This window comes from Castanea sativa, chromosome 6 (assembly GCF_040712315.1).
Source record: "Castanea sativa cultivar Marrone di Chiusa Pesio chromosome 6, ASM4071231v1".
NCBI classification, from domain to species: Eukaryota; Viridiplantae; Streptophyta; class Magnoliopsida; order Fagales; family Fagaceae; genus Castanea; species Castanea sativa.
The window spans coordinates 54,932,301-54,953,798 of record NC_134018.1 but is presented as its reverse complement, the minus strand read 5'-3'; the positions used below and the strand labels follow the sequence as shown (position 1 = coordinate 54,953,798).

At 43.3% G+C, this 21,498-nt stretch overlaps 1 protein-coding gene across 1 annotated transcript; it reads left to right on the top strand.

Annotated features, from left to right (window-relative positions):
* The first annotated feature begins 11,646 nt into the window (after positions 1-11,646).
* LOC142640200 (uncharacterized) lies at positions 11,647-20,220 on the top strand. The gene is made up of 3 exons (XM_075814284.1): positions 11,647-12,001; positions 19,262-19,473; positions 19,837-20,220. Exons 1-3 carry the CDS (start codon positions 11,647-11,649, stop codon positions 20,218-20,220), a joined length of 951 nt encoding a protein of 316 aa, XP_075670399.1.
* The last annotated feature ends 1,278 nt before the right edge of the window (positions 20,221-21,498 follow it).

The window sequence follows — 21,498 nt, the reverse complement described above, 5'->3', positions numbered from 1 at the left end:
ACCGGAAGCATTCTTGTTGGATACCGTGCTTTTTTATTTAAAAATGCAGTTGTCCTCTTACTCCATGGGAGGAACCACCGGAGGTCCATCACGGAGGTCCTCACAACGAGTTGTCCGACGTATGACAGTTCGGTCTCTTAGCATTAGAACTCATTTATCCACCCAAAACATGTCGAACTCGAGAAACCAGATGGATTGGCCATCTCCAGAAGCTTCGAAAGGTCTACGACTTGCCAAGCAAGAACACCAGTGCGTTGATAAAGGGCAAAGCTAAAGTTTCAAAAGCTTTCAAGAAATTAAAGACAGTTCTTTGACCAAAGAAGAAGACGAAGGGTCCATTTGACACGGTCCAAGAGAGGTCAGGGAATGGAAGTGTTTCAAGGGGCAAGAGTTTTGGGATCTTGTAAGAGAAGCAATAGCTGAAGAACCTGACCCACACAAGAACCGGAGCCACACCGGTCATGGGCCCGGTCCAGTAATTGCAAGTCAAAAGTCCAAAAACATGTTCCCTCTTTCTTTTCTTTCTTTTTTTTTCTTTTTCTTTTACCTTTTTTAATGAAGAAATCTTTTAGGTCGGGAAATCTTTGTCGTAGATTGTATTATTTTTTTCTTCAATTTGCCGTTGTTTAGCTTTCTTTCTTTCTTTTCTCCGTTGTTTAGCTTTCTTTTTTTTTTTTAATAAAAAATTTGGTCCTTCTACAACAAAGGAGAGAGATTTGAGAGTTTATGTGCGCATCATAATTGAGGACCAAAATAGGGTATTTGCATTACCATGTAAGTTAACCAAATTCCAGTATTAAAAAAATAATAATAATCAAGAAATCCCCATAAACAATAATTTCAACTCAGCTGTAAAGCTATGAAAAGTTTGTCCCTTAAAACTTATTGAATCATATAAGAGGAAGACAGTTATTGCAAGGAGCTAAGACTCCATCTTTAGACAATTATCAGAGGCACATTAAAATAAATAAACAAAAGCCGTGAAACTCTCGTTCTCATACCATATATGGAAATTGATTAACATCTAGTTTCTTTCACTAAGTGCTAATTGCAATGCATGCTCTGCTTCCTTCAAAAATAAACGAGTCAGTTGCTTTTGCCCTCGTCTATATATTATACTAGGGGTCCGTTTGGATAGAACTTATTGCTGAAAACTGAAAACTGAAAACTGAAAACACTGTAGCAAAATAATTTTAAAATGTGTAAATAGTACCGCGGGACCCATTTTTAATGAAAAAGTTGCTGAAAAGTGAAATTTGTGGGTCCGTGAACAGTGCACGGATGCACTGTTCACGGAAGACTGGTCAACATCTGCGGCTTGGAAAAAAAAAAAAAAAAAAAAAAAAACTTGGAACGCAAAACGCAAAACGCAGCCTTGAATCCAAACACATTCTAGATCTCCTGTTTTTACTCCTCAACTTCAGTTGGGTTATGGCTTCTGTCTCTTCGCTGCAGAGGCATGCACAAGAAAAGTACATTAGATACTTCAACAAGAAAAGTTCAAACGGATGAAGGTAAATGTATGCATTTCTAGCTGGATATTCAGCAAACAAATAAAGCCTACATTGAATTTTCAACATTCTTTCATTTTGAGAATTTGGTCACTTTCAAATTACTTACTACATATGATTAGCCTAATTCCACGATCTTTTCTATATCTTTGATTAAGAATTGTCATCTAGGAGTCCAAGTGTTGATCTAAAACTCATCTCTATAAATTAATTGTGGTGGACCTTGATTCAAACCCAATTACCTTTGGGCAACGGAAGAAGAGACTAGAGAGTACTAGGGGAGTAATGAATAATTATTCATATCATAAATGAGCCAATTAATACTTATAATGCTTAGTACAACTAATTGAAATTGAAATTGAAATTATAGTTTGCTTGCTATAAGCCTATAAGAGCATTCTTATCAAGCATTCTAAAAAATTTAGCATTTACCATCTCAAAACCCAATTTTATAACATATAACACACCACTTTACAATACAACCTATATCAAAACTTCTATTTTTTTTACCATTTCATTTAAATATTGTTTCTTTATTATTTTTCAATAATTTTTTTTATTTTTTCTCTCCTCTGTCTCTCTCTTTCTCACAGCACCGCCGGTGCCACACTACCACATCCACTCACCACCACCACCACCACCACTGGTATATAACAAAGCCCAACAGCCACCACACCCAACAGCCAATAGCCACCTCACCCAGTAGCCAACAACCACCATAAACCCATCACCCATAAACCCATCACCAAACCCAACCACAAATCACCACAGCACAGCCATAGCCACAATCATCGGCGGCACCCACAACCTTTGCAAATTGGGATTCCCACCACCCAAAACCAAATCAAAAACTCAACAAACCAACATCAAAACCACCAATCAAACCCAATACCACCACAAATCACAAACCCATGTTAGAAATCACAGACCCAAAATTAGAAAAAGCATATTTTTGAAATTTCTCACCCAAAATCAAATCACAAAACCCACCCAAACCCAGCCACACCTGTTGAAACCCAGCCATGCTTGCCGAACCACCGTAACCCAACCACCCCGATCAACAACAGAGACCCACAAACCACAAACTTGACCTCATCTTCTACATGGTTTCGCCGAACCACTACCACTATGGTTTTTAGTTCTGGATGCCGGTGAATGAAGAAAAGAGAAAAGAAGTGAGACCAGTGAGAGAAGGAAAGAAGAAATGAGAGAAGAAGACACCGGTGAGAGAAAAAGAAAGAAGAGTACAGGGAGAGAGATGAGAGAGCAATCAAATCACCCTGCCGTCAAGCTCTACCTCCATATCGGCGGCAACACTCTGAAGGCGTTTGAGCTTTGATGTTCTTGACTGACGAACTATGGAGGGGAGGAGCTCAAACCGTGACCTTGAGAGAAACAGAGAAGCTACGGGGAAGAGAGAAGAGGAAAATGAGAGAGGAGAGAGAAGAAAGAAGGGAAAAATAAAAAACAAATGAACGCACAGTTACCGTTAGAATAAAATAATATTTTTTGGTTTAGGATTTGTGCTACAGTGAGGTTGTATTGATACAATCTCATTGTAGCAGTATCTCAAATTTTTTGAGATTTGAATAGTTTGATGGAGTTGGTTTTTTGGTGTTTTGGGGTTAAATTTTAGCATTTATACCATTTACCCATCTTGATAAGAATGCTCTAACGAGATAGTTCAAATCCTCCTTCCCTCCCTTGTATCAAAAGGGGCAAATAAATTTATTAGTGTTGTTAGTGTATAGCTTAGACTAGTTTAGCTCATTGGGCTTAACCTAGTATACTGTACTTGTAGTTCACTCATATTGCTTGTACTGCACACATACCTAGCCTATATAAGGCTCTCTATTGTACATTGTTATATACACATTAATATACAGACTATTCAGTCTCTCTCTCACTTTATATTGTTAACATGGTATCAGAGCCATTTCTCTAACTTTCTGGTTCCTGTGGACATCTCCGGCATTCTTCCACTGCCATCGCCTTCATCCAGTAGTCACTGTTAGAAGCGAGTCACCGCCGTCACGCCCACAGCCCCTAGAACACTTGGATTTCGTCGGTTTTGTTGATCAAACTGCCAAAGTCAAGGCATAGATTGGCAGATCTTCCGATCCCGAGCAAAACCTAGCAAAGCGTTGCCAGAAACCACCTTCCACGCGCCGGCTGAAGTTTTTGCCTCACGAGCACGCGTTCCACGCGCCGTCACGCGCTATCAGCCACTCTCACGTGCCACGACAGTGCCTCCACGCGCCTTCACGCGCCCCACGCGCTTGCTTCGTTTCACAAACTGCCACGTCAGCCCTAGGGTGACGTCACACTACCACATCAGCACACGAGCCGTTGACTTTGACCAGAACGTTGACCGTTGACTTTGACAAAAGTCAAAATTTTTCAACAGGACCTGTCTTACTCAGTTTTTCGCGTAGATTCCGATTTTGGGCTCCATTTTTGCATTTGAGGTCTCTAAATCCCATTTTTTTGGGTCATTTTTCTCATTATGGCTCAACAAAATGATCGAGATATCATACGTCCTATCACCATTATGTTGGATGGTCCCACTAGCTATCATGCATGGTCTCAAAATATGACTGTCTTCCTCAAGGGTCGTAAACTGTGGAGATATGTGACTGGTTCAATTCCTAAGCCAGTACCAAACCTAAGTCCAAAGCCACAGCTGCTGAAGATGTCTTCAAGACTGCTGCTACAATGGATGATTATGAAGAACGCCTAAAGGAATGGGAGAGTATTCAGAGTAAGATCTTGTCTTGGTTTATCAATACTTGTATTCCCTCCATTCATAATCTTCTTCCTCGTCTTGAGATTGCTGAGGCTACTTGGAAATTTCTGGCCGATCGCTATAACTGTACTAATGATTCAAGCTTAGAGTTCCACATTGAATCAAAGCTTTATCAAATGCGCCAATAGACAGGTCATTCTATTTTTGATTATTATTCTCAAACTTCTACTATGTGGGAACAACTTTCTGCTGCAGATCCTCCACTAGTGTGTTCTAAGGACATTGAGCTCTTTGTTAAATATCGGAATCGCCGTAAATTTATGCACTTTATGATGGGTCTACGTGAGGATTTTGAGCCTACTAGGGCTTCTTTGCTTAGCCGGTCTTCTACTCCTTCTCTTGATGTTGCAATCAATGAGCTCATTTCTGAGGAGAACCGTCGGCCTACTCATCACATGTCATCATTTGATCATGTATTGGCTACACCATCTCCATAGCCTCCCATTGCTGCATTCATTGCTCCTCCATGAATAAACTTTGGGCGTCCTACCTCTCAGTCTTCCAAAGGTACTCACTGCGAGTTTTGCCGTGCTAAAGGCCATGACATCTCAGTTTGTTGCAAACTGCAGAAATTTGTGCAAGAGCAGAATAAAGCTTCTCTTCCTAGGGTAGTTGCTGTATGTCCTTCAGATCCATTAGTTCCTACATGTTCATCTTTAGCTTCCTCACTTACTATGACTGATATTGAGGCAGTTGTTCAACAGATTTTATCCTGCACTTCCACTGCTCTTTTTGTCACCTCAGGTAAACGACCTTGGTTTTTTAATACTGCATGTTGTAACCATATGACTCCTGATGAATCCCAATTTTCTGATAAGGCACCCTTAGCACATCCAATCACCATTTACACTGCTGATGGAACTCCTATGCCTGTTAGTCATAAAGGAACAATCTCTTCTCCTTGTTTATCCCTTAGTGACACTTTTCATATCCCAAAGTTATCCCTCAATTTACTTTCTGTTGGTCAACTTTGTGAATTAGGAGTAGATCTTCTATATACTAATCATGGTGTGGATGTGCAGGATCTCCGGACGGATCAAGTGCTTGGGACAGGCTGTAAAGCTGGTCGCATGTTTGAGGTTCATGACTTGAAGATTCCTTCACAAGTTGTTTTTGCAGCTACTACCACTGCCACCCCCTCACCTGATCTATGACATGCTCGTCTTGGTCATCCATCATTGTCTCGTCTTCAGTTGTTAGCTTCTCAAGGTAATAGGTTTAGTTCAATTTCAAAAATTTGATTATACTTCTTGTCATTTTGGCAAACAAACAAAATTGCCCTTTAATAATAGTGACTCCTTTTCTGTACCTTTTGATCTTATACATTCTGATATTTGGGGTCTTACAACTATTCCCATTGAGGGGGGATCAAAATATTTTGTCATATTTGTGGATGATTTTTATCGGTATTCTTGGATTTATCTACTTCACCGTAGGTCTGAACTTGTATCTATTTACCAAACATTTCATAAAATGATTGAAACACAGTTCAATCGCACCATCAAAGTCTTTCAATCAGATAATGCTCAAGAATATAATGATAAATCTTTTCTATCCTTTTTATACAGTCATGGTACCCTTCCTCAGCGATCTTGTCCTTACACATCTCAACAAAATGGTCGTGCAAAACATTGTCACATTCTTGATGTTGTCTGCACCCTTCTCATTTCTGCCTCTCTTCTTGAGCGCTTTGGGATGAGGCCGCACTCATTGCTGTGTACACCATTAATCGTATTCCTTCACCAACTACACAAAACAAATCACCATTCGAGCTTCTCTATGGTCAAACTCTTAATTACTCCCCTCTTCGGGTTTTTGGTTGTGCTTGCTTTGTCTCTCTTCCTCTTCATGAACGAACAAAGCTCCAGCCTCGTGTTCGTCTCTGTTGTTTCCTTGGTTATGGTGTATCTCAAAAGGGGTTTCGCTGCTATGATCCTATTTCTCATTGCTTTCGTGTCTCTCGTCATATTGAGTTTTGGGAACATCGTCCTTTCACGAGTCTTCAGCAGTTTCTTGAGTCCTCTTCCTCAGAGTCTCTCATTTTTACTGATCTTTTCCTTCCTCTCTATCCTGAACCTGTGGAGGATTTTTCAACATCGGCTTTTTCTCCAAACGACTCATCTTCGGTTTTGTCCTCGGCATATGACCTGCTTGTCTAGGATCTTGTGGCACCACTCTCTCCTGAGTCTCCTGTTGGTCCTGAACTTCGTCGTTCCACTTGGGTAAGCATTCCTCCCCCTTATCTCGCTGACTATCACTGTTCTTTTGCTCTTGCCACCCTTTATGAACCTCACACCTATCGTGAGGCCTATACTGACCCTCATTGGCAGCAAGTTATGAACGAAGAACTAGATGCCCTTCATAAGAATCACACTTGGGATATGGTTGATTTGCCTCCTAGTCAGTCTGTAGTGGGTTGTAGGTGGGTTTACAAGATCAAGACCAAGGCTGATGGATCTGTTGAACGGTACAAGGCTCACCTCGTTGCCAAGAGCTTTACTCAGGAGTATGGCATTGACTATGAGGAAACGTTTGCTCTAGTTGCTCGCCTTACATCTGTCCGATGTCTCATTGCTGTGGCTGCTATTCGCCGCTGGCCTCTTTATCAAATGGATGTGAAGAATGCTTTCCTCAATGAAGACCTCCAAGAAGAAGTGTACATGCAGCCACCCTCTGGCTATCCACACTCAAGCCGTCAAGTTTACCTCCTTCGTCGTGCTCTTTATGGCCTCAAACAGGCTCCTCGAGCTTGGTTTGAAAAGTTTAGCTCAGTTGTTGCTCAACAGGGTTTCACTTCGAGTCCTCATGACACTGCTCTCTTTGTCCGAAGATCCTCTGCTGGTATCACTCTTATTCTTCTTTATGTTGACGATATGATTATTACTGGAGATGATTCTGCAGGTATCCGCTCTCTTCAACACTTCCTTAGTCAGCATTTTAAGATGAAAGACTTGGGCACTCTCAACTATTTTCTTGGGCTTGAGGTTACCTCCTCCTTTGATGGATACTATATTTCTCAAGCTAAATATGCTTCTGATCTTCTCTCCAAAGCCGGTATCACCGACAACAAGATTGTTTCCACTCCTTTGGAATACAATGCGAAGCTCACACCCTTGGATGGTGAACCTATATTAGATGCTACTCGCTATCGTCAGTTGGTTGGTCGTCTGATCTATCTCACTGTTACCCGTCCGGATATTTCACACGCCGTGGGTATGGTTAGTAAGTTCATGGATGCCCCTCGTTCTGTCCACTATGCTACCGCTCTTCGGATTCTCCGATATGTCAGGGCACACTTTATCATGGTTTCCATTACTCATCTCGATCTTCTCTTGAGCTTCATGCTTATTTAGATGCAGACTGGGCAAGTGATCCGACTAGTCGATGCTCTATCATAGGTTTCTGTTTCTTGTTGGGTACTTCTCTTGTCTCGTGGCGTAGCAAGAAGCAGGATGTGGTTTCCCGTTCCAGTACTGAGGCTGAGTACCGTGCCTTTGCTGACACCACTTACGAGCTTGTCTGGCTTCGCTGACTCTTAGCTGACATGGATGCTCCACAGCCCACTGCCACTCTTTTTTATTGTGACAATCGTAGTGCTATCTACATTGCTCGTAATGATGTCTTTCATGAACACACCAAGCACATTGAGATCGACTGCCACATCACTCGCCAGCATCTCAAGAAAGGAAATCTTAAGTTGTTCTCCATCTCCTCTGCTGAACAGCCTGCTGATATCTTCACCAAAACTCACTCGCCGGGTCGTCTTCGAGATCTTATCTCCAAACTCTAGTTGGCTTCCTCCTTACCACCTCGAGTTTGAGGGGGGATGTTAGTGTATAACTTAGACTAGTTTAGGCCATTGGGCTTAGCCCAGTATACTGTACTTGTAGTTCACTCATATTGCTTGTACTGCACACATACCTAGCTTATATAAAACTCTCTATTGTACATTGTTATATACGCATTAATATACAGACTATTCTCTCTCACTTTATATTGTTAACAAGTGTCACCTCTAACACTTCATGGTATTTTACATGGAGGCTGGGATCTCACTCCACCATTAAGATGAATAAAAAAGAAAGAATAAAAAGACATCACACTTCCTTTTTCTAATTGTACCTACTTTTTTGAGATGGTAATTCTTATTTATCTTGAGATCCTTTTTTTCCCCTCACAATAGGGAGGGAGAATTTGAACCTAGGTTTTGGGAGAGTTGGGTAATTAATGTTACTAACTTGCAATACTTTTGGCTACCATCAAAGGTCTAATTCAACCAATGGGAGATATTTTGCACTCTATCAACGTTTAATTCAGAAAAATGTTAAACCTTTATAAGGGTGGTTATCTAAGGTTTATAAAGAGGAGTTGGACTGCCAAGTGTCTTAAATTACTAATAAGGAAAAAGAAAAATAAACCTCTATAAGATGAGTAAGTCTAGTGCCACAAATTTTCCATAACTTTGCCACAATTTTGTCACAACTTTGTTATGTGGCGACTCATGAATGGTGAAGTCATGGACCTACTATTTTATTTCCACCACTCAAGAGTTACCACATAGAAAGTTGTGCCAAAGTTGTGGAAAAATTTGTGGCACAAAACTTACTCTTATAATATTGCTGCATATTATTACCCTTTTTTTCCTTCCAAGTGTTGTAAACTGATGATGCCGAAAATATCACCAGTGAGTTGCAAGCGCTCCTCAAACGAAAGCAATACCTGCAAAAAGAAAACAAAGGACCTGGAAGAGAGCACCGGTGTGGTGTCGGCCGAATACCCTCCGAAGGTCAAGTTAGAATCTTGTTTCTTTAACCCTAGAGTGCTAGAGTTGAGAATATTGTGCGTACCTTCGTACCTAGGGTTTCTGGGGTATTTATATTGAGTAGAATTACCTTTCTTTTAGGATACAACTTCCTTCCCAAGTTCCTTTCCATATAGGAGTCTTCCCAAACGTGTGTCGCAAGAAGTCCAAGTATGCACGTTTGCGTGGGGATAAAGCAAAAGCTCATCTGAAATATATCAAACGACATGCCACGTGGAATCCACAATTAATTTATTCAAGACGGATATTAAGCAATACTTAACCGTCATAGCCGAGTTCACTTACGGCGTCTATCCGTCCTCATTATCTCCGTCCATTTACTATTTTTATCCCCTTCAGTTGCCCCCTTCAGTCCTTGGATCCGTCCTTAAAACCTGACGAATCCATGGAATGACTAAAAGCAATGTATTAAGTGGGGACGGCCTTGATATACCACAACGGATGACACGTGGCCTGCATTTTTGACGAAGAGCACGTGGCCCTCGTGGATTGGCCATTTTCCCAAAACGAGGCGTTGCTTCGTATTCTGTGCCCTTTGTTCTATAAAAAGCCAGATTTTTCTCCCTTCATTTTCTCTTCTTGTCAAAAAATTAGCGAGTAGAGCGCAACCATCACATCTATTGTGTCTTCCTGTTGTTCAGCAGATCCGTCCATCGTTCTTCGTCAGAAACAATCTCGCTCCGGTATGTATTCCAAACCTTTCTCCGTCTTCCCTTTAATTTTATTGTTTCAAATATGTGCTTTCTTTAAATCCGTTGGTGTCTTAGGTCATACCGTCATAAATGTAGGTAATGTCTAGTGCGTCAAGTAACCAGTCGTTTGTCCGCGAGGGGGCAGGCTACGATGAAAAGTTTCCGTCAGGTCCAAGAGATCCTGACACTTCAAGTGAAGAGAGGAATCCGTCAAGTACCTCTTCTTCCCTTGATGGTGGTCTGGAGACGGAGAGTTCAGAGTCGTCCAGTAGTAGCTTGGACGGTGTGGATCCCCCCGTCCCGCCGCACTGGGCCCGGATGGCCTTGGGAGTTCGTCATGCCGCCTCCGGACGGTAAACGATTTTAGGTCGTCCATGACCGAATCTCAACTCAACACACTTAGGACCAAGTACCAAATACCTGCATAACATCCGTCTACGCCTTCCCGAAAATCCGAGAAATGCTACTAGCGTGGGGTAGACGGTGTTGGGATCTACGAGCAAGCTTTAAAGGCGGGGCTCGATTTCCATTAAGTTCTCTTCACCGTCGACTTCTTCAATACCTTGGTCCGTCCGTCACCCAAATCTCCCCAAATGCCCGGAGAGTGTTCATCGGGGTTGAGGTTTTGTATGGGGCGATGTCCGAAGGTGCCCGAAGGTTGACGGTGGAAGAATTTTTCCATTGTTACCGTCCAACACGAGATTGTCAAATCCAAGGGGATGTATAGCTTTGCAAGCCTAGAAGTCCCTTATCGAGGCTCGTCGCTGACACTCTAAACTCGAACAGAGACCGGAAGAGTCGTTACTTTTTTTGGAAGGGGACGAATGGATGTGTCGTCCAGAGATGTAACTAACATGCCCGTCGACACAACACGGGGCATAATGCCTCCGTCGGGTATGTGCACCCCTTTGCTTCCGTCCCGCCTTTGAAGTTAATTTAATTTATTTTCTAGGTCTAACCGTCCTTCATTGGAAATTTTAACCGTCCTCAAAGTTAACTTGGAGCAAAGGAGTTTTTGGAGAGAATTTTTAACAAGACGAAACTGCAGGAAAGAACTTGGGCTCAACTCGTCACCCTTGATACTCTGAATTGGTATTGTGACGGACCCGAACCTTCATCTGCTGCCCGTCGATACGACAACAGAATTCGAAAACGTAAGTTTGTTGAAAATATGTCCGTCTTTTTCCTTACCGTTGCTTTCTCAACCGTCTTTGATTTGCAGAAATGGATGCCGCCAAGAGGAGAGCCCTCATTAAACAATAAGCAGCGAAGAAAAAGCAGGAGGGGGGTCAAACAAAGGGGACGGCCCCGCCGGTACCGTCAAAACGAACTCAACATGAAAAGACGGACCGTCCTCAAAAGAAACAAAAGACCACCGTCGAGCCCGTCGTGGCCTTGCAAGCTGAGAAAACGCCCGTCAAACACGAAAAAGGCAAAGGCTTAATGAAGGGTCCAACACCTTCAGGGGAGAAACCACCCGTTCTCTTCCGGGAAGATTCCAGCTATGCCCTCGAGAAGATGTCGTCTATGCTGACAGCTGACGACTACGCAGACCTTGGCAACCATTCGACGGAGGCGATGGGTGAAACGGGCCTCTTCACCCTTGCACAGGTAATTTTGAATCCGTCTAGTATTGTTGCTAAGTTCCTTTACACCCGTCATTATCATGACATTGTGTTTCGCTTCCAGGCCATGGTGATGATAAATGGGCTTTTTGGCCGTTGCCTTAATCACGAGACATCCATGGACCGTCTGAGACAGAAAAACAAGACGATGGAGGATGAGCTACACGAGCTGAAGACCTATAAGATCAATATGGACAGAAAGCTCAAGTGCTCGGAGCAAGTTAGAGGTGAAGTGGAGAGAGAGAATGGGCATCTACGCGAACTTTTGAAGGACAAGGAGAAGCAGCTGACGGAGACAGTGTCCAAGCTTGACAACGCAAAGGAGATAGCCGTCCAGGAATACCGTGATTCTGAGCATCTTCTGACGGAGCTTGGGAACTCCTTCCCGGATGGGTTCGACGACGCTATTCGTCAGGTTAAGTCGTCGTATCCAGACTTGGACTTATCTCATATCAACATTGATGCTCAAGGGCAAACACTCGCACAATCCGTCCATTCAGAAAGTACAGACGAAGTGTTTGCCGTCACTGCTCCAGCCGACGAAGGTGAAGTTCTCCCTCCTACTCAGCCAGACGACGGTCCATTGGTCGGGAACTCATCTCCAAAGAATGAATAGAATACTTTCCTTTTTGTAAAAAATTTATCGCTGTTAAGAGAACTTTTTTTGAACCGTCATTTGTAATTATTAAACTTGACTTATCAAATCTTTTATTGCCTGTTGCTTGCTTATTATCCGTCGTATATTCAGATAACCCGTCCACTTTGTGAATGGACTTTCAAATGTATTTTTGCTAACCGTCCGCTTTGTGAACTAGGTTTTCTAGTCTTTTTGTATAGTCTGTCTACTTTACGGAGTTGTAAAACTTTTCATCCTTCAGATGATCCGTCCACCATGTAGACTTTCATCCTTTGGGTGATCCGTCCACTTTGTGGACTTGTAGGTTTTTCACCCTTTGGGTGATCCGTCCACCTTGTGGACTTGTAAGTTTCTCACCCTTTGGGTGATCCGTCCACTTTGTGGACTTGTAGGTTTTTTCACCTTTGGGTGATCCGTCCACTTTGTGGAATTGTAGGTTTTTCACCCTTTGGGTGATCCGTCCACTTTGTGGACTTGTAGGTTTTTCACCCTTTGGGTGATCCGTCCACTTTGTGGACTCGTAGGTTTCTCACCCTTTGGGTGATCCGTCCATTTTGTGGAATTGTAGGTTTTTCACCCTTTGGGTGATCCGTCCACTTTGTGGACTTGTAGGTTTTTCACCCTTTGGGTGATCCGTCCACTTTGTGGACTCGTAGGTTTCTCACCCTTTGGGTGATCCGTCCATTTTGTGGACTTGTAGGTTTCATCGTTTTGGAATGATCCGTCCGCTTATGGACTTGTAGATTTTCATCAGCATGCATTTTAAAAATTCCTCTCATCAGTTCAACAAACCAAATTGTCAACAAAAAAGAAAAACTGAGCTCTAAAAAGTAAAAGCTATAACTGTCTAAAAGTAAACTGAAAAGTAAGGCAGTAGGTATTGTGACTGCTGCATTATTGGTAGTATTTCTTCAGGTGCTCCGTGTTCCAGGGATGACCCAATTTCTTTCCGTCTAATGTCTCCAAGTAGTACGTTCCTTTCCTGTGCCATGAGATGATTCTGTACGGGCCTTCCCAGTTGGGACCCAGCTTTCCCAGGGATACATCTTTCGTAGCGCCAAGCACTTTTCGTAACACTAGATCTCCAACCTTGAAGTCCCGGTGCCGAACCTTAGAGTTGTAATGTTTTGCCATCATGTCCTGGTACCGCGCCAGTCTTTGGGCCACTGTTACCCTGACTTCATCTACAAGGTCAAGCTCTAGTCGTAATGCTTCAACATTCTTGCTCTCGTCATAGCTTTCCACGCGGTAGCTCATCAACCCCACTTCTACCGGTATGAGGGCTTCAGCACCAAACGCCAATCGAAACGGTGTCTCTCCCGTTGGCGTTCTTGCCGTTGTTCTGTACGCCCATAGGACACTCGGTAGTTCGTCCGGCCATATGCCCTTTGCCCCCTCGAGCCGGGTCTTGATGATCTTTAACAAGGACCGGTTCGTGACTTCAACTTGTCCGTTGGCCTGTGGATGAGCGGGCGACGAGTAGTGATTCTTGATTCCTAGCTGAGAACAAAAGTCTCGGAACGCATCGTTGTCGAATTGCTTCCCGTTGTCTGACACGAGCACTCTGGGGATCCCATATCGGCAAATAATATTTCTCCACACAAATTTGTGAATATTTTTCTCCGTGATAGTAGCAAGAGCTTCTGCTTCCACCCACTTGGTGAAGTAGTCGATACCAACTACCAAGAACTTCAGTTGTCTTGCCGCTATTGGAAATGGACCCATGATGTCTAACCCCCATTGTGCGAACGGCCATGGGGCCGTCATGGGTGTGAGTTCCTCCGTTGGCTTCCTAATAAGATTGCCGAACCGTTGACACTTATCGCAGGCTCTCACGTACATATGGGCATCCTTCTGCATTGTCGGCCAGTAATACCCTGCCCGGAGTAGCTTGTGTACCAGAGACCTTGATCCTGAGTGGTTTCCACAAATCCCTTCATGAACTTCCCTCATTACGTAGTCTGCTTCGTCATGGCCCAGGCATCTTAGATATGGTCGGGAGAATCCTCTTTTGTAGAGGATGCCTTTGATCAGTATGAATCGGGCAGCCCTAACCTTCAATTTCCTTGCTTCTTCCTTCCCGTCTGGCAGCTTGCCGTCCTTGAGATACGCCACAATTGGAACCGTCCAATCGTCTTTAGTGGTTAATTCCTGCACTTGAACGTTATCTAGTAACGACGAATATTGGACGAAGGACAATACCTGCTCTGTTACGACCATAGGTTCGGCCGAAGCAGCCTTCGCGAGTCGATCCGCTTCTTGATTTTCTTCTCTCGGGATCTGAGTTATTGTGAATTGGAGGTCACTCGTTCGACCCTTCACTTCTCCGAGGTACCTTCTCATTCGTTCACTCCTACAATCGTAACTCCCATTAACTTGGCTAGCTATGATTTGGGAATCAGAGTAGACCATTGCCTTCCTGGCCCCAGCTGCTATTGCAAGCTCCAATCCCGCCATCAGGGCCTCATACTCCGCTTCATTATTCGTAGTAGGGAACTCCAGACGGATCATACATTCAATCTTATCTCCTTCCAGGGTATGGAGTACAACTCCGACTCCTCCCGCATGCTTATTGGAGGATCCGTCTATGTGAATTCTCCATGTGGGCGTCTCTTCTGCCCCCTGCTCCTCATGTGTAGTGAATTCCGCAATGAAGTCTGCCAATATTTGTCCTTTTACAGCTGTTCGTGGTTGGTATTGGATATCGTACTCACTTAACTCGATAGCCCATAAAGCCATCCGTCCGGCGGTTTCAGGATTGTTTATTGCTCTCCGCAATGGCTGATCCGTCAGGACTATTATTGTGTGTGCTTGAAAATACGGCTTCAGTTTTCGAGCTGCGGTTACAAGCGCGAAGGCGAGTTTCTCCATCCGTGGGTACCTCTCCTCTGCGCCTCGTAGCGCCCGACTTACAAAGTACACGGGCTTCTGTACCTTCCCTTCCTCTCTAATGAGAGCCGCACTTACCGTTGCCGATGAGACAGCAAGGTATAGGAATAATTCCTCCCCCGACGTAGACGGGCTAAGCAATGGCGGGGCAGAGAGATATGCCTTCAACTCCTCAAATGCCCTTCGCATTCGTCCGTCCACTCAAAAGATCTCCTTAGCGTTTTAAAGAAAGGAGACACTTGTCTCGTTGCTCTTGATACGAACCTATTTAAGGCCGCTATCTTCCCCCGTCGCTTTGCACTTCCTTCACCGTCCTCTAGAGGAGATAGATCCATAATTGCTTTCACTTTCTCGGTTAACCTCAATGCCCCGCCGGGGACACCACGAACCCTAAGAACTTTCCAAAGAAGCATTCCGAATGCGCATTTGCTTGGGTTTAGCTTCATTTCTTGTACGTTCGAAGAGTGTCGAAAGTCTCCGGAGGTCCTCGCATGATCCGACGCCTTTACGCTTTTTACCAACATGTCATCTACGTAGACTTGGACGTTCCGCCAATCCGGTGCTCGAACATCTTGTTCATTAATCGTTGGCATGTGGCTCCCGCATTCTCGAGCCCGAATGGCATCACCTTGTAGCAAAAAAGCCCTCGACTCATCACAAATGATGTCTTCTCTCGATCCGTCTTCTCCAACTTAATCTGCTGTTGTACCCCGAGAAGGCGTCCATGAAGCTCAACAACTCATGTTTTGCGGTAGAGTCCACTAAGGCGTCAATCCGTGGGAGCGGTAACTGCCTTTAGTGGCACGCTTTATTTAGATCCGTGAAATCAACGCACATTCTCCACTTCCCATTTGACTTTTCGACCATCACCACATTTGCCACCCGCCTCCGGGTAGTATACCTCTCGTATGAAGTTCGCTCTCGTAACTTCGCACTTCCTCTGCTGCGGCTCGATCCCGCTCAGGGGCAAACACACGCTTCTTTTTTCGAACCGAGGGGAAGGAAGGTGATACATTCAATTTATGAACTATGACTGCCGGATCTATTCCCGGCATGTCGTCATGGCTCCATGCAAACACGTCTTGGTTTTCGAGGAAACAAGAGAGATGTCGAGTCGTTTGGTCGACCGAGGTTCCTATCCCGGTGGTTCGATCGGGCCTTGAATCATCTAGTTGGACTTCTTCCAATGTCTCCACGGGTTCTGCCACTGTTCTCTGTTCTTCGATGCTCATTGTCTGTACATGGTCATCCATCTCCATCATGGCCACGTAGCATTCCCGTGCAGTCACCTGATTTCCGCGCAGTTCTCCTACTCCATGTTTAGTGGGAAACTTAATCATCAGATGGTAGGTTGAAGTGATGGCTTTCCATGCGTTGAGACTAAAACGTCCGAGTATGGCGTTGTATGCTGAGGAGCAATCAACCACTAGAAAGGAGACATTTTTAGTTATCTGTTGTGGGTAGTCTCCTACCGTCACCGCCAATGTGACGGATCCTAAAGGATGGACCCGGGTTCCCCCAAAGCCGACGAGGGGCGCGCATGCCGGGATCAGGCGCTCCTTTGCAATCCCCATCCGCCGGAACGCAGATAGTAAAGGATGTCCGCCGAGCTCCCGTTGTCTACTAGAACTCGGTGGACGTTGAAGTCTCCTACCCGTATGCCAACCACAAGCGCGTCGTCACGGGGGCGGGGTGAGGCGCCGGCCTCGTCTTCAAAATACTCGATACCGGAGTCGTTCCGCCGTATTCTTTCCGAAGGTCCCGTCGACCGACTGACACTTTGTACCGTCCGTAAATAGGTCTTTCTCGGGCCTTTTTGGACGATCCTATCGAAGCGTTGCCCCCCATTATCATCCGTATGTCCGCGTTGACGGTGGTCCGGGACGCCGTTTTCCCGTCTAGGATTCTCGCTTCGGGCCGATCGCTCTTTCCTTCCTCACGAACCTTTGCAACCTTCCCCGCCTTATAAGGGCTTCAATCTCGTTGTTTCAAGTCATAACAACCGTCGTATCATGGCCGTGGTCACGGTGAAAACGGCAATATCTATCTCTTGGCCTCTTGTTCGAATCTCCCTTCAACTTGCCCGGAATGTCAAGCTTCCTTCATCTTTGATTTGCATAAGCACTTGGTCAATCGGGGCCGCGAGGGGGGTGAAACTTGTAAACCTCCCCGAAGGTGGTTCGGGTCTCCGTCTTCTCGTCGATCTCTCGGTTCTAGCCACTTTTCGTCCGTTATCCGGTTTCATATCTTCCTCGTCTTTCCCTTTTCTTTGGTTTATAGTCGTCTCTCGGCCGCAAGGCATCCTCCGCGTTCATATACTTCGTCGCCCCGTAATAGACATCGGACATAGTCTTGGGTCATTCTTACATAGGGAAAAATAAGAACTTACCCTCTTGTAACCCGTTTGTGAATGCCGCCACAAGTGTCTTGTCGTCCGCCTCGTCTATCGAGAGGGATTCCTTGTTAAAGCGGGCTATATAAGACCTTAATGTCTCACCTTCTCGTTGTTTAATTTCCAAGATACATGCAATAGACCTCTCGTGTCGATGACTTCCAATGAAGTGTGATACAAACCGTGCACCTAGTTCCTTAAAAGTGCCGATGGAATTAGGCGTCAACCCGTCGTACCAATCCCTCGCAGCCCCTTCAAGGTGGTGAGAAAAGCCCCGCACATAATTTCATCTCGTACACCCCGAAGATGCATTAAGGTTCTCCGAAAGACTCCAAGTGATCCAACTAGTCCTTGGATCCGTCATAGTTTTCCACACGGGGCATGCGAAACTTTGCAGAACGGGGCATGAATTCACCAATGCCGTGAATGGTGAATCCGTTCTATGGACTAGGTCGTCCAAATTGCCGGATACCCGTCCTTTAAGGGCGTTCATCATTGCATCCATACGTTCCCTCATCTCCCGCATTTCGGTGGCGTGAGTCGGCACGCCGTCTAAAGCAAGTGGTTGATTGGTTTCTTGTCGCCGGTCTAGTCGGAGCGTTGCCGCCCTCGTGTCTTTCCACGTTCCTTCCTTCAGACTAGCGCCCTCCCCGATCTTCCCCGTGGTGCACTCGATGTGCGGTTATTTGTCGCAATCGTTCTTCCAAATCATGATTCTCGCTTAGCGAGGCGCTCAACCGCCGCCGCAAGCGTTTGGACCTCGCCTCTCCAAAGCGGTGGCGCGTGGTTCGTCGCCTTGATTGTTGTTCGTTGCCATCGATCGGGTGAGTGCCATGCAACTCTTTGCCTCGTGGATAGAGCGAGGCTAAAATAATCGAAGATTTTCTTCCTCCTTTTTCCACGTACGCGCCAATCGATGATGCCGAAAATATCACCAAAGGAGTTGCAAGCGCTCCTCAAACGAAAGCAATACCTGCAAAAAGAAAACAAAGGACCTGGAAGAGAGCACCGGTGTGGTGTCGGCCGAATACCCTCCGAAGGTCAAGTTAGAATCTTGTTTCTTTAACCCTAGAGTGCCAGAGTTGAGAATATTGTGCGTACCTTCGTACCTAGGGTTTCTGGGGTATTTATATTGAGTAGAATTACCTTTCTTTTAGGATACAACTTCCTTCCCAAGTTCCTTTCCATATAGGAGTCTTCCCAAACGTGTGTCGCAAGAAGTCCAAGTATGCACGTTTGCGTGGGGATAAAGCAAAAGCTCATCTGAAATATATCAAACGACATGCCACGTGGAATCCATAATTAATTTATTCAAGACGGATATTAAGCAATACTTAACCGTCATAGCCGAGTTCACTTACGGCGTCTATCCGTCCTCATTATCTCTGTCCATTTACTATTTTTATCCCCTTCATAAACTATAACTTAATGGTGGCGCAGCTTGTATGAACATTTGTACACCCACGGAATTTGGTGGGCTTTTAGCTATGAAGTGAATGGGTCAGCTGGTATGGGCCCAATTTGTCTTTAAACTTTTGTGCGTATGATATAGAAGTAGTATTGTACAATGGTGCTATTTAGTTATCAAAATATCATGAAACACAATGCACATGTTCCTAAGTGATGAATGGGAAATAAAAAACAAAGATGAACTAGGCAAAGTCGACCTCGTTCTCCAGCGATGTCCTTCATAGACGTGGACGGGAAACTTGGTTCAATTTCCTCTTAAACCAACAGGTTCACTTGTCGTTCTTCATTTATCATGTCAGGTGTATATTAGAGTTTGATCTATTTAAAAGCTTTTTTTCCTAATTTTTAGAGTGGCAATGCATAGAGTATTCATTCTTCATAATGCATAGACTTGACTTACAATTACTGTGTTTGTAGTGGATGTGTTGGTGCTTGGATTTTCGAACCTGGTTGCTGATGGGATATCAGTGGGGTTTGGGGATTTTGTATCCAGCAGCACGGAGAAGGATGTGGCTGCGAAGGAAAGGGCAGTGACTGCATGGGATGTCACAAATCACGGTGGCAATGAGCAAGAGGAATTACTAAGACAGTATCAAGCTCTTGGGATGGATATTAATGATGCCACCACGGTATGGCCTTTGCTACATTCCACTGGATCAAAATACTTAAATATTGCGTTAATAGTGACTAAGAATGTTAAATGAAGTTTTTCTTCAAAGTTCAAGATTGTATTTAAATATTTAAAATTTTATTTTTAATTTAAAACCTTCCCCAGTTAAAACTTTTTAAATTTTAGAATTTAATTTAAAATCATCCCAAACAAGAGAAGAATTATATAATTTACCGAACTTTTTAATAAAGTGTAGTCACTTGAGATATTAAGATAAGGAATTTTGTTGCGACAAATTATATCTTGATGCCCATCATACAATATGGAGAGAATTTAGTTGACCTTGTTATATTATGAACTTAATGTAATTTCTTGGTGCAAGGTGGTGAACATATTTGCAAAATACAAGGATATCTTTGTGGATGAGAAGATGATGGCTCATAAAGGAATACTACCGCCAGATGAAGCGGACAAGCCATGGAAGAATGGCCTGGTGACGTTTGTTGCCTTCCTTGTATTTGGGAGTGCCCCTCTCCTCTCTTTCATCATCCTTATTCCATTCACAAATAATGACTCCATCAAGTTTGTTGGTGCATGTATCCTTTCTGCATTATCGCTTGCGCTTCTGGGGATGGCAAAGGCCAAGATTGCAGGCCAGAATTATGCATTCTCTATGGCGATTACTCTCTTCACCGGTGCTATTGCTGCAGCAGCAGCTTACACCCTAGGGTCGGTACTCAAGAATGTCTCTGGAGTACAAGATTGAGTAACTAATTCAACTAAACTAATGGTTGGTGTCTTGGTGATGCCTATTTTTGTATGTGACCATGTTCAGTATATTTTCACCAAAACTATAGTATGTGATCATGTCACTAAGTTACTAACCTAAGGGCTGACATTCATTTTGGTTCTCTACTCAAAACATCCACGAATTATTGGATTCGAAAATGTTGGCTTGATACAAAAACATAATAAATTAATATGAGAAGTAGATGCCATGGGAGAAGAGGTAGTGGTTATTGCTTCTCTTTATTTGGATGTTTTATAAAAATTAATCTTTATTTGGATGTTTTATAAAAATTAAGTAGGGGGAAAGAAATTCGATCTCTCCCTTTTATTTGGATGTTTTCCACATTAAGAAGGAAGGGAAATGGTTATATGTTTATAATTAGACCTTCACAATCTATTGCACATTGTACTTAGTAATTTAAACAACCAAAGTAAGAACTACAAAAATTTACAATCTATAACTATTACACATTGGACTTGGTAATTTAAACAACCGAAGTAAGAACTACAAAAATTCCTTGAGGTGCGAAGCAACCCTACCTTAGTCCTAAATCAAAAACCTTTTTGATATTTCCCACTTATGTTCATGGATTATAAATAACTTTGACCTAAATAGTATTTACATACCGACTAATACTATATGATGGTTGAGTTTGATACGAAAATAGATCATTTAAAAAAATTAGTAATAATAACTAATAAGAAGAAGTTGGAAAAGGGAAAAGGGAAATGCATTAATTTAATTTTTACCAATTTTAATTTAATGTCCAAACCCAATTTTGGAGTTAATAAAAAATATATAAAATAAGAAAAGAAAAGAAGAGCGAGACAAAAAAATGGTACAATTTATATAATTATATATTCGTTTTCATTTTAAGAAACATTTTATGAGCAATTGAAAAAATTGTCAAAAAAGTTATTCACATTTTCACTTTTTTATAATTTAAAAAAAAAAAAATGGTTTACTAAGGACATATGATAGTAAAACCCTATATAATTATATATACTCTCCCTTTTTGTCTCTATTCCTATTCAACTTCAGTATTGCCTATTGCTATTTGTTAGCTTAGATTAGTCTACTGTTCACCCCACTAACAACACAATCAGATTGTACCATTTTACATATCACTCTTCTTCTTCTTCTTCTCTCTCTTATCAACCCCAAAATTGACTTTGGACACAATCAGATTGTACCATTTTATGTATCACTCTTCTTCTTCTCCTCTCTCTCTCTCTCTCTCTCTCTTATCAACCC